The sequence below is a fragment of the Gavia stellata genome, chromosome 16 (genome assembly GCF_030936135.1).
Source record: "Gavia stellata isolate bGavSte3 chromosome 16, bGavSte3.hap2, whole genome shotgun sequence".
NCBI lineage: Eukaryota > Metazoa > Chordata > Aves > Gaviiformes > Gaviidae > Gavia > Gavia stellata.
The window spans coordinates 9662575-9677486 of record NC_082609.1 but is presented as its reverse complement, the minus strand read 5'-3'; the positions used below and the strand labels follow the sequence as shown (position 1 = coordinate 9677486).

Here is a 14912-nt window from a genome sequence, read left to right as displayed (position 1 = left end):
CTGGGAGTACAAAAATCCTCCATCTCATTTTTGAATTTAGGACATTATATATGTCATAAGTAGTTACTGCAGTATGACAACTATTTTATCTTATATTATAGAGAATTTAAAATTGAGAAAAATGCTAATATGCATCTAAAAGCTTGTCATTTGAAGAGTTGTTCAAGGATTTTTGAAGAGGTTATGGTGACAGCAAAATGAACGCAATTATATCTCTATTTTCTGATCAGAGTCTACAGTGTATGAAAATTGAGTGTTACTGTTTCTTTTTGGTATAAAATATGGCTATTGTGTAAAATATTTTAAGTTAAAAAGTTTAACTTCGTAGAAAACTAAAATCCTTAGAACTGGTACTATTTTTGTGAGCTACCTGCAGAAATATACCGTGGTGAATAGCATCATGTTAGTATATGAGAGCAATACTTAGGAGCTGGGAATTACAAAAATATATTGTTTTACTCAAAGGACAGTCTCGACAGGTTTTGATCAGGCAATTGGGAATCTGCTAGATGCTTTGAAAGAATAAGAAAAGAAATTTCTTCTGGGTTAATTCTGCAATGCATTTTTACATTTTCTATCGGGATTGTTCTTAGAGATTTTTCCACACCATAAAATATAAGAAGACAGGAAATACTATTATTACTTGAATGCCAGTTTAAAATACTCTAAGAAATATTAAGTGCAAAGGAACAAAGAGGAAAATGGAGAAAAAAAAATTGCTCCAAATAGAGAACTAAATCCCAGACTTTTAAATTCTGCTGTCCATGGAGGGAATTTTTCCAGGAAACACTGCACCGTACTGGGCCATTCTCTCATCCTGCATGTGTTTTCGTCTTGTGCATCATTTTATGTACAGAGATCCTACCCTGACCCGTCAGATCAGGTTACAAACCAAAGACATTGAACGGTTACATTACCAGTAGCATAGGACTGATTGGATATCTTTTGAACGTGGCCTGCTGGGTAAGGTCACAATTCCTGCAGTATGCAATTACGAATAAAATAAACACATTGAAGGGATTCATAACGTACTCTGAATGACATTGATTGCAGTAATCTAGTAAATGACCTCAGGATTGTATTCTGCAATAAACCAATGAGTGGTTTATAGTGCAGATGGTAGAGACAATTGAGTGATGTATTTTATTTTGCAGCACCAATGATTCTCACCTTTTGACTTGATTAAGCGTGTGTGTGAATAGGATGAACCAGTGATTTAACACCATTCAGTGGTTGCTGAGAGTTGTTACAATTAAGGTCTACCTGGTGGGAGGAAAAAAACCCCGCAAAACATGGTGCAACTAATAGAAGAATATAAAAGAATCTAATATTTGTTTTCCCCCATAAGGAGTTTATTGAACTCAGAGGAATGCATCTGTTTTTATATTGACAGGAAGTAATACTTAAGAGGGCTGCTGATTTAGTAGAAGCACTCTATGGTATGCCACATAATAACCAGGTAAATGCATTCTACTTCAGCAATTCTAAAACATGGCTATTTCTTAGATGTATAGATAGATCAGGGGCTAAAGGTATGTGATACTACAATGTGAGACAAGAATAAGTATAGAGGGCAATGTCATATCTGGAGTGGGGTTTAGTTTGCTTGTTTTCTTTTTTAAAGGGTGTAAATTTAGTGCTTGTAAAAGCAAGGTGTTATTAACCCTGGAGGCATTTGCCCACTTTCACAAGATGATACTATAGAATACGGGCAATGATATGCATTATGTCTCGCCACCAGTGATTTTTCAACCTTACCCTAAATATAGCTTTAAGGTGGAGTGAGTCTAGGCTCCAGCCCCATTCTGCCAGTTGGTCTTGTTATACAGAAGTGTGTCTGCCGGGACTGAAACTTCCAACTCTCTTACCACAGATGTCAGGATTTATCACGAAGGCAGCAGATCTTAAAAGCACTAGCTATCAGGCAGCCAACTGGTTTAGAAAGAACAGCATCTAGCTTTTGCTTTTGGACAGGGAAATGTTTCATTTTAGTGTGTAAGAAACGGTTTGTCAGAGTCGCATTGGTAACTCTTTTATTCTTTTTTTTCCCTTCTTATCCTCTAGGAAATAATCCTGAAAAGAGCAGCAGACATAGCAGAAGCACTCTACAGTGTCCCCCGCAATCACAACCAGCTCCCTGCCCTTGCTAACACGTCAGTCCATGCAGGAATGATGGGAGTGAATTCCTTTAGTGGTCAACTAGCTGTCAATGTTTCCGAAGCCTCACAAGCCACCAATCAGGGTCAGGAGAAGACTCGTCTTCCTCTCTCTATGAACCTTTTCTGATAAAAGCCAGGGAAACCTGCAGAGCAGTGGAAGAGTTATGGTTCAAAGCTGAAGGCTAGGAGCACATCTAGACAGACACCATCCCACATGCATGCACAACCTTTGAATGACACAATATTGTCATGAGATGGGGCTTTCCGTAGTGACTTTTGCCCCAGTTGAGGAAAAGCACGTCAGCATATATCTAAATAGCTTTTCCTTCTGCTCAGAATAACACTTGTATTTGTGTTTAAATCCCACTAATTTTTAAAAGGATTTCTATTGACTTGAGCATGTACTTAATGTTAAGTACTTGCTTATATATTTTCCTAAGCATGGATGATCGCTCAGTCTGGGCCCTATGTAGCATTTCTTTATAACACAAAAGTATCCCTTGAATATTTTTCTGTTTGGTTTGGTTTGGTTTTGCAAGAGACATAAAACTGGCACTGATTTTTTTTTCAGAGTTTGAGACTTTTCTAAATTTTGATACTAGCAAAAAATCAAAATATTTACAAAGACATTTTTAGAGCTTCTTGAATTTTTGAAGTGTTTTTCATTTTGTATAAAATCAGTATTGTTTTAATTCTTACAGTTAAAAATAAAAAAATGTGAAGAACATTTTTGTAAAAACCCTTTGCATTTTCCCTCCCCTTTGCTCAGCTCTATTTATTATTCAACTTAAAAATCCACTTTAATGAGAAAGTATTAGAATGAGGCTGTTTTCTAGCAAGGCAGGCAAAATTGTTTTGCATTACATTAAAAAAATAGAAATTATTTTTAGATAAAAGATTTTATGGAGGTATGGTGTGGTAGGAAGAAAAGTTGGCATTTTTTCTTCTAGGAGTGAAGATGTGTTTTGTATTTGTGTTTCTAGAAGCAAATCTTCCTTTTTGGATATCTGGATATGAGTTTCCCCAAACATCATTTCCAGAATTAGGTTGAGATTCAAATTTTATCTTGGTGCCAAATTTGATGGTCATTTTCTACCAACATAATGATCAGACCAGGGCAAAAAGACTAAGGATATCCCACTACAGAAATATACCCTACATTTTCTAAAGTGTGCAGTGAGCTTCTAATTTGAAATGTGTTAAATGAGCATGACATCAGAAAAGAGTTAACAAAAATCACATGCTTTTAACATACCTCAAGTCGGTATGTACTCCTCACTTTGAAAATGTAGGTCATGTTTACTCCATTTCCTACAAACAGCTCTTTTAGAGAGAGTGTTCCTGTAATACCCAATGGTAATCTTTGCTTGAGGGCATGGGTTGCCTGAGGAGCTGTGAAGGCTGTACCTCCCTCCTCCCGCTTTGTGCTCCCATCAGCAATGACCTAGGCAGTGAAGGTTCACAATTTGGGTTACCTGGTGGTAGCGGTGGTCAGTCCTGGCCCTCCCCGTGCATACCATGGCTGGATGAGGCTACTGGCTTGGTAGCCCAGCGTTACTTGCTTGTAGCTGTTTGTGTAAGAAACTGTTGTCGGGCTAATACCAATTTCTAAATGTATTCCCTCCCCACAAAGGTTTTACTCGCAATTCAAGCAGTGTGTCACCTCACGGCTATGTGCCAAGCACCACCCCTCAGCAGACAAATTATAACTCTGTCACAACAAGCATGAATGGCTATGGGAATGCTGGAATGTCAAATTTAGGCGGTTCTCCAACCTTCCTGAATGGATCTGCTGCCAATTCTCCCTATGCCAGTGAGTATGATATGGCTTTTCTGTATTTTGCATGTTTTCATTAGAAGGAGATGGTGACTTTTCTGTGATACTTAATATTTAGTTTCTATTTTGAGCCCTTGAAAGAGAGCTTGGTCCTTTCTCTCCTCTCCAAGGCACTGACTTTTGAAGCACTTCGAAGACAGTAGTGTTGCCAGCAATGCTCTTCTCATTGTATTGTTGTTGTTGTTGTTGTTGTTGTTGTTGGTGGTGGTGGTGGTGGTGGTGGTGGTGGTTGTTGTTGTTGTTGTTGTTGTTATTATTATTATTATTATTATTATTATTATTATTATTATTTGGAAGCTTAAAAAGAATAATGTCTCTCATGATTTGGGCTGATAGTTTCATAGCTTACCTTATACTCTCTAAATAAGAAATGCTGTCCTCAACATTGCTGGAAAGCAGGGATGGCATGAGTGACTTAATGTCCGTTGGAGTGGATCAAAAGTCAGTTGTCAGTACACAACTTTTTGTTGCAGTGGGTGTGAAAGGAAGCTAAGGATATTTGCTGCAGGAAAAGTAGATTTCTCTGGCTGTAAGTTATGAAGGGCAGAAAAGTTTACTGTAATAAGACTGACATTTCCATAAGCTGCATGATGATGTTTCCCAGACCTCTGAGCAAATAATATGTTCATAACCGTTATAAAAATTATGAATGACTATTGGGCCTAATCTTGATTGCTTATACGCCATTTGCTTTGTAAGTAGGTATTATATTGACTTCACTGAGAGCTTAGTATTAGTAAAATGTGACAATGGCTCTTAGAGTTTGTGTTTTAGTGTCTGTACAGTGAATGCCACAAAGATGTAAGTCATACAAATTATATATTCCATGGCATAAAGAGCTTATGGTCTACAGTTCCAGTTATGGAAATATTTACGCGTAGGACTAACTTTCTGCACTTTGGTATTAAAGGTTGAGTAACCTGTTTAAATATAAATACATTTCTGTTGGTAAAGGCCTGTGAACCTCTTCTGCAGCCGCTCACACAGCTCAGTAGTCCCTATTCACATGCGAAAATTAAATGAATAGGACCTGTCCAGTTCCTCTGACATTACTCATGTGGCATAAGGGATTCCACTGACATCTGTAGAAAGCTGCTAGCAGAATCAGGCCAGAAGGTCTTGTCTTATAAATAGGTTTATAGGCTGAGACCGTAGCATGGACAGGACAAACAAACTGCTGAGCATATCAAGGTTTACACAGCAATTCTTAAGTTTAGTGGTGTAACAGCAGTACTGAATTATTTTGAATTGCATTGCTAGAGTTCAGAATTAAAAAGGGGATAGTAACCTTCATTTTAAAAATTACCTCCAAGGCTTCTTAGCTGCTGCAAATTTAGAAGAAAACATTTACCCACATAACTAGTACTTATAACGTGGGAATTGCTAACCAGTTATTATTTTTGTACTTTAATAATAATGTAACAAGTAATGTTACAAAGTACCTTACTTATTAAGTTGAATTTACTGTCATAGAATCTGCGCGCTCTGAATTCATAATATAACATGATTGATGAGACATCTCTTTTTGGAAGCAGATGCCAGTAATGCATTTAAAATACTCTAGCAGGGTATTATTTCACATTTATGAAGGAAGTCCTCTTTAGAATAGCACTTCACTTCCCAGCCCTGGTTCTCTATTCTAGTTATATTTTGGGAGGTTTTCTTGGTAGATCTGTCATTCTGCTAATGCCTAATCCATTGAATCAGAAAATGCTTCAATCATGACCTGAAAATTAAAAGGTGGCATTCTTAATTAAATCAATAAACTAATTGCTGTATAGTAGCAATTCAATTTAGGTGCTTTGATTGCTCTCCCTTAGCAAGTACTTCCAGACATAGAGTGACTTCAGACTAAGATTGTATCTGTCAGACTGTGAAACTTTGAACATTTAATTTCCATTAATTGATTTCCTCAGTGTTAACAAATATGATATCAGATTCTCAAATAAGAACTTAAATAGGGTGATTTTTATCTACATAAATGCAAATAAAATAATAATTCAAAGCCCAGATGATAGCAATTTTACTCTATAATAAGTAATTATTCATAGCTCCCTCGTGTATATAAGCAGTTTCTAAACAAGACGAAGAATGAAAGTAAGGGATCTTACTGTTGGTCCTTTCCTTTTTTTTTTTTTTTTGTTGGATAAGAGGGGAAACTGGCAATGCTGTCTGAATATAAAAGTCGTTGGCTTTATTTTCATGAAAACAAATTAACTTAAAACCTCAATGATAAATACATGAACCAAAGTTATTTATCCAACTATATAGTAAAATAACGGTTTAAGGGTGTATGTATTTAAAAACTAAACCTCCAATATAACAGGTTTGCATTTTGGACAGTCAGTTCAGTCCCTAAAAAAAAGAGGGCCTTATGTCTATGCTTATTTAGAAAAACTGAAGACTCTCATTTCATTCAGTCTTGTAGTTAAAGCCAGATCTTCATTTGATGTAAACCAGAATGTCTTCATTGCTTAGCTACAGCAGCTGAGATTCCAGTTGATGGCTCTGAATGAGAATGTTGTGTTGACTATATTCAGATGGTGGTCATAGATCCTCTGGGAGAATTATTTGTCTTGACCATTACAAAACAGACTTTCTTTTTCAAAATTCTCCATTGCGGGTAAGATATAAAGTGCCAACCCCATTCCTATGCATAAATAAAATGGTCACGTGAGAAATACGACTGTTTTTCATGTCACTGAGAATTCCTGGGAAGTCTCCATAGCAGAAGCTTTCCCAAAACTGATGAGTACAGGGAAGCTGGAGACTGACTTGGTACTAGTAGTTGCAACGCGGAAAGCATCTGTGGCCATTGTGAGAGAGATTTAATGGTTTCTCCCATTGAGAGATAAAAGAAAAGCATTATTTCTGTCAGTTATCCACACATTTTTTGTGTGCAACAGACACTGAAAACACTAGTGTCAGGAGACCAAAGGAGTAAAAAATTGTCAGAGCACCCATCGCACTGGTTGTGTCACGCTGGACAGCCTCCATGTGTATATATGTGTGTGTGTGTGTGTGTGTGTATTCACAGCTTTCGGAATAACTCCATTTAAACCCTAGTTCTTGCAGGGTTTGAGAGAGGAAAGAAACCCAACCATTTTTGCCAACTTTTGACAAGCAGGTTGACTGGGTCACCCCTAAAACCTATCTACCTTCTGCAAGTCTGCTTGAAACTCTGTAGGTCTTCCTGGAGTCATCTTGCTACAAGGCAAGCATGGCTTAAAATGCTGGTTTTGGAGGCCAGTTAAAAACTCAAACCTTTCCAAGTTAAAAATTCCAGACCCAGATTTGTACTTTAACCACTCTTCTTGCCCATCAGTTTTGTAACCCCTGAGTTACCTACATAGTCTGGATTCCCTCTTATCCACCTACACCAAAACATTACAGATTTGGACCAGGGCAGTGGCTAATGCCAATCACTAGAAAAGTTTGAAACAGGATGGCAGGACAGGGTTGTTTTAAGAAAAAAGAGTTGCAGTGACAGAGAATTAAGGGAGTGTTTAAGAGCTCCTAGAATTACTGCTCCTGAACACCTGCAAAACAAAACAAAACAAAACAAAACAAAACAAAACAAAACAAAACAAAACAAAACAAGTGGGTTTCCTGTAGTGATTGATTACACTTCATGAACAACCAGAAATCTAACTGCAGTAAAGGCCTTGGCCATTTGAAATTAGAACCAGTGCCTGCGAGAAGTAGAATTCTCTTGTTTCTGCAGCCTGCTGATTATCTAATACTAAGGAATGCCTTTTGGGGGGTCTTTTTTTCCTCTAGTTGTGCCATCAAGTCCGACAATGGCCTCCTCCACTAGCCTCCCCTCAAACTGTAGCAGTTCCTCTGGGATTTTCTCCTTCTCACCAGCCAACATGGTCTCAGCGGTGAAACAGAAGAGTGCTTTTGCGCCTGTCGTGAGACCGCAAACTTCTCCTCCTCCCACCTGCACCAGCACCAATGGCAATAGCCTGCAAGGTAGGTGAAACCAAGTCTGAAGCACAGATGGCTGCTCTCAAAACTGTGAGTTCCCGGCGCCTTGCGAGGCTCTAAGCGACACTGAGTTGTCAAAGGGGATAGAAGACAATGGGGGATCCCTGGTGGTCTCTGTCCTAAAGTTTCCTCCTGTAATGAGTAACTGGACTCCACCACCAGCCCACCTAGTACCATGCAGGTGTTTGGCAACCACCCTATCTCTAACTCGACTAATACTGCTGAATTGAGAGGCTGTGTCTTTTAAAGCACAGACTACTGTTATGATAAAAACGAGTAATATTTCAGCTTACTAATACCATCCTTTTTCTTTCTTTCCTCTCTTATTCCCTGTTGTCGTCCTTTATCAGACCAGTCTTTTGTGGACTCTAGCAAGTACTCCACTGCAGGGTCTCTCCAGGGGCTGGCCTTCTCCTGAAGTACGTCACTCAATCTTCCCTTCCTTTTTTTCCTTTGTCATAGTACACTTGTGCAGAAATCCTACTGAGAGCAAATAGACCATTACAGAGCTTGGCACAAACCTTTGCCTTTCATAAATAGAAGATGCATTACAAACTAACAGCAGCATTTTCCAGTTTAACTCATACCAGGGCAAACATTAGTTTCCACTGTTTAATGTACTTCTGTGCCAATTAATTCCATAAATGGCACAGGGACTTTTTGAAAGCCTCTTCAACTGTTGGTATCAAGGGGCTGCTCCTTTTCTGCATCCCTTCCCCTCTCATTACAAAGTACTCCAACATTAACACCTAAATACGTTTTGAAGCGTTGATGCAAGCTGAGAGAGTGACAGACAAAAGCTTGTCAAACTGAGGATGCTGCAAAGACCCGCACTGCCCATTTCATTGTTTGGTTCAGCCTGTTTTACAACACTGTGCCTAAACCTTCCTGTGTAATTACCTCACTACGCATTAGTGTGCTGAGAGAGACGTTTTCATGCTCGCTTAGACGGAGGAGTTTCCATAAGCAGATGCAGCCAGCTGCCTCCAACTGTGCCAGAGGTGGGAAAGATTTTGTGGTATGCGTCGTGCTTCCCCCAGACCCGAGGTCTGTTTTCCTTTCCATGTGCCTGTGCAAATTATCCAAAGAGCATCAAGCAGGGAATAAAATCCTTCCTTTTTAAAGCCGTGTTCAGAAGGAGCTGTGCAGAGCCGGGGGAGGATATCTCCACAGCCTCCACATGTCACTCTATGGCCTCTGGAAAGAGAAACGCTGGGCTTGCGGGCATAGCGCTGATAGCATCACTAATGGCCAAAAAAATCTATATGCGGGCAGAGCAGAAGGAATTCATTCATAAAAGCTGGGATCTGTTGTGACTGAAGGAAAGCATTGTCCTCAGTGGCTTTTACACTGGTGAATTGGGAGGAGGAATCTTTGCAGGTATACACACATACACACAGAAATTGTGAAAATACTAGGAAGGTTTATGCAGAACTTGGGTACCTTAGGTCAGGACTTTGTTATAAATACAGACTGTGTCAGAAATAAAACACAATAAAATTTTCAGATGAATTGTAGTGTTTAGGAGATTAATTTTTGCACATTTTAAAAATTTGTCACTGACGACATGCTACAAATTTTAAAGGCAACAGCTAAAAATGTTTCACCTCCATATTAAAAAATAAAAAAGGACCTAAGAGTTGACTGTTAGAAGTTTTTGAACATGTTAATGTTTTTTTCTTCTCTTCACCTGGTCCCTGCTGTTGCGGGCGGAGAGAAAAAGAGAGTAACAGGAGAAAGGTTTTTCAGGCACTGTTTTTCCTTTCACAAGACATGGAGTTCCCAGATTCCACGTATTTGGTTATGAAGAGCAATTATGAAATGAGCTGAGAGCACCGGACGCAACTGGGGCTTGCTGATTGCCTCATTATATCACATCCAGATTTGTAATGCCCAGAAACCACACAGATCTGAGTGTTCCCCCTAACTTCTATTTAGCAATTCAGTTTTCATAATAGGAATGAGACACCAAGAAATGGTTCATTTCTAGGTCATCGCTGAACTTCTTGGTGAGTTAAAGATACACAGCCTTTAGTCCCCTGCCTTCTGACACCACCTGAGGCTTGTAATAATCACTCAGAAATGCACTGCCTGTTGTGCCTTATTGCTTAAATAAACAACCATGTATAAGGAGGCTGTCTTATCTCTCTTGGGCTTCTGGATACATCAGAAAGCAATCAAGCTTTCCTTATGTAGCTTAGATATCAGCAGAACTCACTAAAACAACAGCTAGGCTTATCTGTTGTTCTCTTTGCCATGCAATTTTATAAAACTCAAAATAGATTATTTCTGTAATTTGCTAGCAGCAAATACAAATTAGTATATGATGGAAGAAATAATGCCCATTGGTGGGAGCTTTTCTACTCTCTGCCATCCCTTTTTGGAGCTGGTGTGATCTCATACCTACACTGTTTCCCACTGATATCTCTGTTTTCAGGATCAATAACATGCTACAGCTGGGAGAATTTGCATGACTAGATGTAGCACTTACAGAATAAAAGTAGAGTGATATAAATGAAGACTTGGAAAGCTTTTAGGCAGAAAAGATATCATTTTGCCATTTGCCTTGTAATTTAATTCAGAATTTCAGAGCTCTTCAAAGACAATAATGCTTTGAAAAAAATGAGCAAAGATCTGCATCTGTACCGTTTGTTTCCAATGGCAAAAGGTGCATGGCTGATATGTAACTACAGGGAAATGTCTAAGCCATGAAGGGAGGACCTGTAATTATGTCACCTTTGTTTGGGCTCTTACCGAGGGTAGACAGCTGTGCTGTCCTAAGAGAGAGAAAAATCTTGACCATTTCTTGTTGAAATTGATTTGGTTTTGATGAATCTTTTAGCTTGAGATTTTTTCCTTGGAATAATATTTTGACATTTTCTGAAGTGTAGTTATTTTTTCAAAAGCAAACCAGCAACTTGTTTTAAAGTTTCACTAAATTTAGAATTTAGAAAGGGCTGAAAAGGACAAAAAAGTTTAAAGTGGAATGCACAGAGGATTAATTATCCATCTGACTCTGCTCAGTTGCACTCATCACATATAGGAAGACTCTACCCATTCCCATCTGCTCAACTCCTTGCTTATCTGAGCAGTAAAGGAGGGAGCACTGTTGTCAGTGTTGCTGTACAGTGCGCTGTAACATACAGCACTGACGTCCAAGCACTGCAGTCCTACCCCTGTATTCTGCTAAATAACTGCCATCCTGAAATCTCCAAGTGCTTCACTAATAGGGATTAAAATTGTTATCCTCAGGTAAGAAACAGAAACAAATCAAATTGCTTGATGTAATACAATGAGCTAGAAGGAGAACTGGACAAAACCTGTGTCTGAGGTCCATACCCTCATGAGTCTTTCATATATTCAGATAGGGAAAATTATACTCTCACCCTTAGCTGTAGGTGGCTGCCTTGTATGGCTGCCACCGCAGAATTACACTCCAGTTGACTGTATCCATCACTGCCAATACCCATTTTATTGATGCCATAGAGGTCCATGGTTCAGGGTCCATACCCTGCCCCCACTCTAAGGATCCCAAGAGCAGAGTAGGGAGCAACCACAACAGTGAGAGTATTGCGTGGCTTGGGTTTCTTTCATTTTTAGTCACAAGAACCAAAGGGACACCCAATTGTGAGGATTCAGAACTTGTTATTTGAGACACTGCTGAAATAAAACTCTTTGAGAATTTTTTTAAACAAAGCTGCTGTTGTTTCACCCAGTGTTGATTAAATCGGCAAGGGTTCTAAAAAAAAAAAAAAGCAATATCAAATTCATCCTATGATTTGAGATGAAGGAGACAGCATAGCTATGAAGATAATATGAAAATGCATCCTCAGGATATCTCCATGGTAGAGCCAAGAAAAGCCCATGACAGGAAATACCTCAGCAAGGAACATCTAAGCCACAGTGGTGTCCTCTATGCTACTCACTTGAGTGTCTTTCTGTAGGGCTTAAAGCAACTCAAGCCACCTCTCTATCGCTTTTATCCTCATTTTCAGCTTCTTGAAGAGCCCTTATGTGGAGCGGAAACAATCACTACAGTGATTCCACATAAAAACATTGCTGAATGATAAATTCCAAGAATCGAAATGCTGCTGTACAGTTGCAACATGTCACCTCTGAGGATGGCCTGTTGCAAACATGTGGAGGTGTTTTGCATTCTTGCCTTCTCCTCTCATTTTATTTCATTTAATCAGTGCAGTTTACTCGAGCTGTTCTCCCCTTGCTGATTAGACTTGTAATTCTTGCACATATGGTGGTGTTTGTGGAGAAAACATTTCCCTCCTCTCCCCCTCCAACCCCAAATCTGTGAGTCTTTTACTTTGGCTCTGTTCTTATCAAATAATTGCAGCTGTAATTAAAGCACAATGAATCAGCACCAGTCACAGGGTTGAGTTCTTCCTTAAGAAATTACATGTCCAGATGTCTGAGATGGCAGGCAGTTCTAGCATTTAAATAATGTGCCCATGAAGTGCCGCCAACCTGAAGGCGAATCTGTTTTCTACCTTTTGGCAAATAACCGTACAACTGGTATTTTAAAGATGCATTGTTGTTACAGTTTTCATCATAAGCTTGCATGACTACCTCCTGTAATGATGTGCTTGCTCACAGTATATCACTTGGACACTTGGTATGTCTGATCTGCTTAGTGTCCCTGGCAAATAGAGGGAGACCAAGCTGGAGGTCAAGCTAGGTGGAAGACTGTACCTGTTGACTTTTAATGAATGTCTCCTCTTTAAGAGAGGTGGTGGTTTAATAGAAAATGATGTTAGGAAGCATAATAAAGAAATACTGATGATTTAACTTAGCCAACAAAAGAGAAGACATTCTAAATTAACATTAACGTATGACTCACTCGATGTAGTTGGTGATGTCTGCTACAAGTGTAATAAAACCATGAGACGCCGGCCTGCTAAACCACAGTTAAGGGCATATTTCAATTTGAAAATTGGATTTGAGAGTTTAAGTCCTTTTCAGAGCACCTGGAAATGCATACATAAAAGTCCCAGGGCTGAACACTGAACTTGTAAGAGAAAACTGGCATAGGAGAATGAACGACTGTTAGTGTGCCTATTGCAACCAACACCAGACCAGGTCTGTAATGTTGGTAGCCTGTGGGACTCCAGCCATACGTGGAGCAAGTATCTGCTTTGCTTTTAAAAGAGTAATAAAATGTGTGGCAATGGCTGCATCAAATTTAAGCCTCCTGAGCATTTTGAGATTTGAAACTAAAATCAGAAAATTAAGTTGGGGACTGATTCTGATATCAGGGGAAGTGCACTTTTTCTGCAAGAGAATCACTAATTTCAGCGGAGTCACTTGCAATTTAAACAACTTTCTGATCAAAATGAGGCTTCCCGTGATTACTGTGTACATAGTTGTCTCTACTTGATGATACTTCTGTATAAATTTAATTCACAGTACAGCTGAGTATGTTGCTAGTAAATGTTTAAAAGCTCTGAGGATTTTAAAAGTTGCTTGATAATGCAGAAAAGTAACTTTTTCCCCTTTCTCTCTCTCTCTCTCTCCCCCTCCTCCCCTTTCCTTTTGACAGCTATATCTGGCATGATTGTTCCCCCCATGTGAAAGAATTGCCTTGAAGAATTTTATTAATGAAGAGGTTGAATTCTACTTCAGAAAGAATCTGATACAAGTCCCAGAGTGGAACTTTTTACTCAGGCCTTTTTAAAAATAAAAAAGAAATAAAGAAGAATCTTACAATAACTGCGGATTTTTAAACAAAACAAAAATCACCATCCTTGCAAATACTGAAATTAACAATCTGCAATTGCAAGGTGTTGATTCAAGTTGTCCATCCCAAATACCTGGGAGATATATTTATTGTATGTTGATAAAAAATCCACTTTTTTTTTTTTTTTTTTGCAGGGGTGGGGGCTTGCTTTTATTTCCTTCTGGTTTTTTTTGTGTTTTTTTAAGGCTTGATTTAATTCAACACCATTTGTCTTTTATAAATCATACAATTACACAAGGGACACTAGAGATGGAACTCCACATTTTTAATTTATGATTTTTTTTTTAAAGCTGTGTAAAGAAAAATGAAGTGGTGTCATTTACACACAAGTCTGTATGGGACAGAATAGAAGTGCCAGTTAGTTTTTCGTGGAAGAATTATGGCCATTTAATTAAGGGTCGGCTCATGTAGGTTGCTTATCCAGTGGTGACTTGCTAATATGACACATTTTTAATGTTCTAATTAAATTGATATCACTCCCTAGAAAGCTGATATTTTTGGATGATGAGGGTGGGGTGAGGGGTGGGATTAGTAACCTCCGTCTTTAATATCAGGCTAAATAATTGTGTAAATACTGCAACAAGAAAAGTTGGTGAAAGGGAAGGTAAGGATGCAAAGAACAAACACATTTCCTCTTGAACTGAAAATCCAGTGCCTCTAGATATAATGTTAAAACTGCAGAATTAGATGAGTGTGGCTCTCTCTTTAGCTTCTGTATCAGACTCTTCCCAAATGAGTGGCCTTCTTGAAGTTTAGTGTCACCTGAGCTGTGCATAAAATGGCATTTGGATTTTGCACAGACCACGGCCATCACGCATGGGGGGTTTTCGCCGTGGCCCCTCTCCCCTTGATCTATTTGCTTTTATGGGGCAGAATGAGAACAGACTCGTCTGTGGTTCTGCATCCTCACAATCTAAAAGCACACGTTTGCGTCAGCCTCCCACTAGGATTGTTCCTGTATCAGTCGACCCTCTCGGTTTGTATCATAATATATTAAGCAACAGGTAACTGCTTTTGAATAGTAAATGGAAACATGAGTTTGGGGGGTGGGGGGTGGGGCTGTTGGGAGAGTTTCAAATCAAAACCATAGCTTCTGTTTTACAAAAATTTTGCTATCATTATCTGGGAAGTGTTCTTAAAAACTATTAGTCAAAGAGGCAGCAAAGCTCTGAAGATG

The 14912-nt window shown here is 38.9% G+C and overlaps 1 protein-coding gene across 14 annotated transcripts in view; it reads left to right on the top strand.

The window, feature by feature from the left end:
* Nucleotides 1–13849, top strand: part of EBF1 (EBF transcription factor 1) — a 279211-nt gene extending 265362 nt beyond the window's left edge. For 5 of the 14 annotated variants that reach the window (XM_059825508.1, XM_059825507.1, XM_059825505.1 and 2 more), the window contains 5 exons: nt 1394–1459; nt 2065–2242; nt 3793–3972; nt 7777–7971; nt 13538–13849. In XM_059825508.1, coding sequence (XP_059681491.1) covers nt 1394–1459; nt 2065–2242; nt 3793–3972; nt 7777–7971; nt 13538–13569 — 651 coding nt within the window. In that variant the 3' untranslated portion in view covers nt 13570–13849. Of the gene's footprint in view, nt 1–1393; nt 1460–2064; nt 2243–3420; nt 3424–3792; nt 3973–7776; nt 7972–8336; nt 8405–13537 lie in introns of those variants that run through there. The other 9 variants (XM_059825503.1, XM_059825500.1, XM_059825499.1 and 6 more) reach the window with 5 other exon arrangements.
* The last annotated feature ends 1063 nt before the right edge of the window (nt 13850–14912 follow it).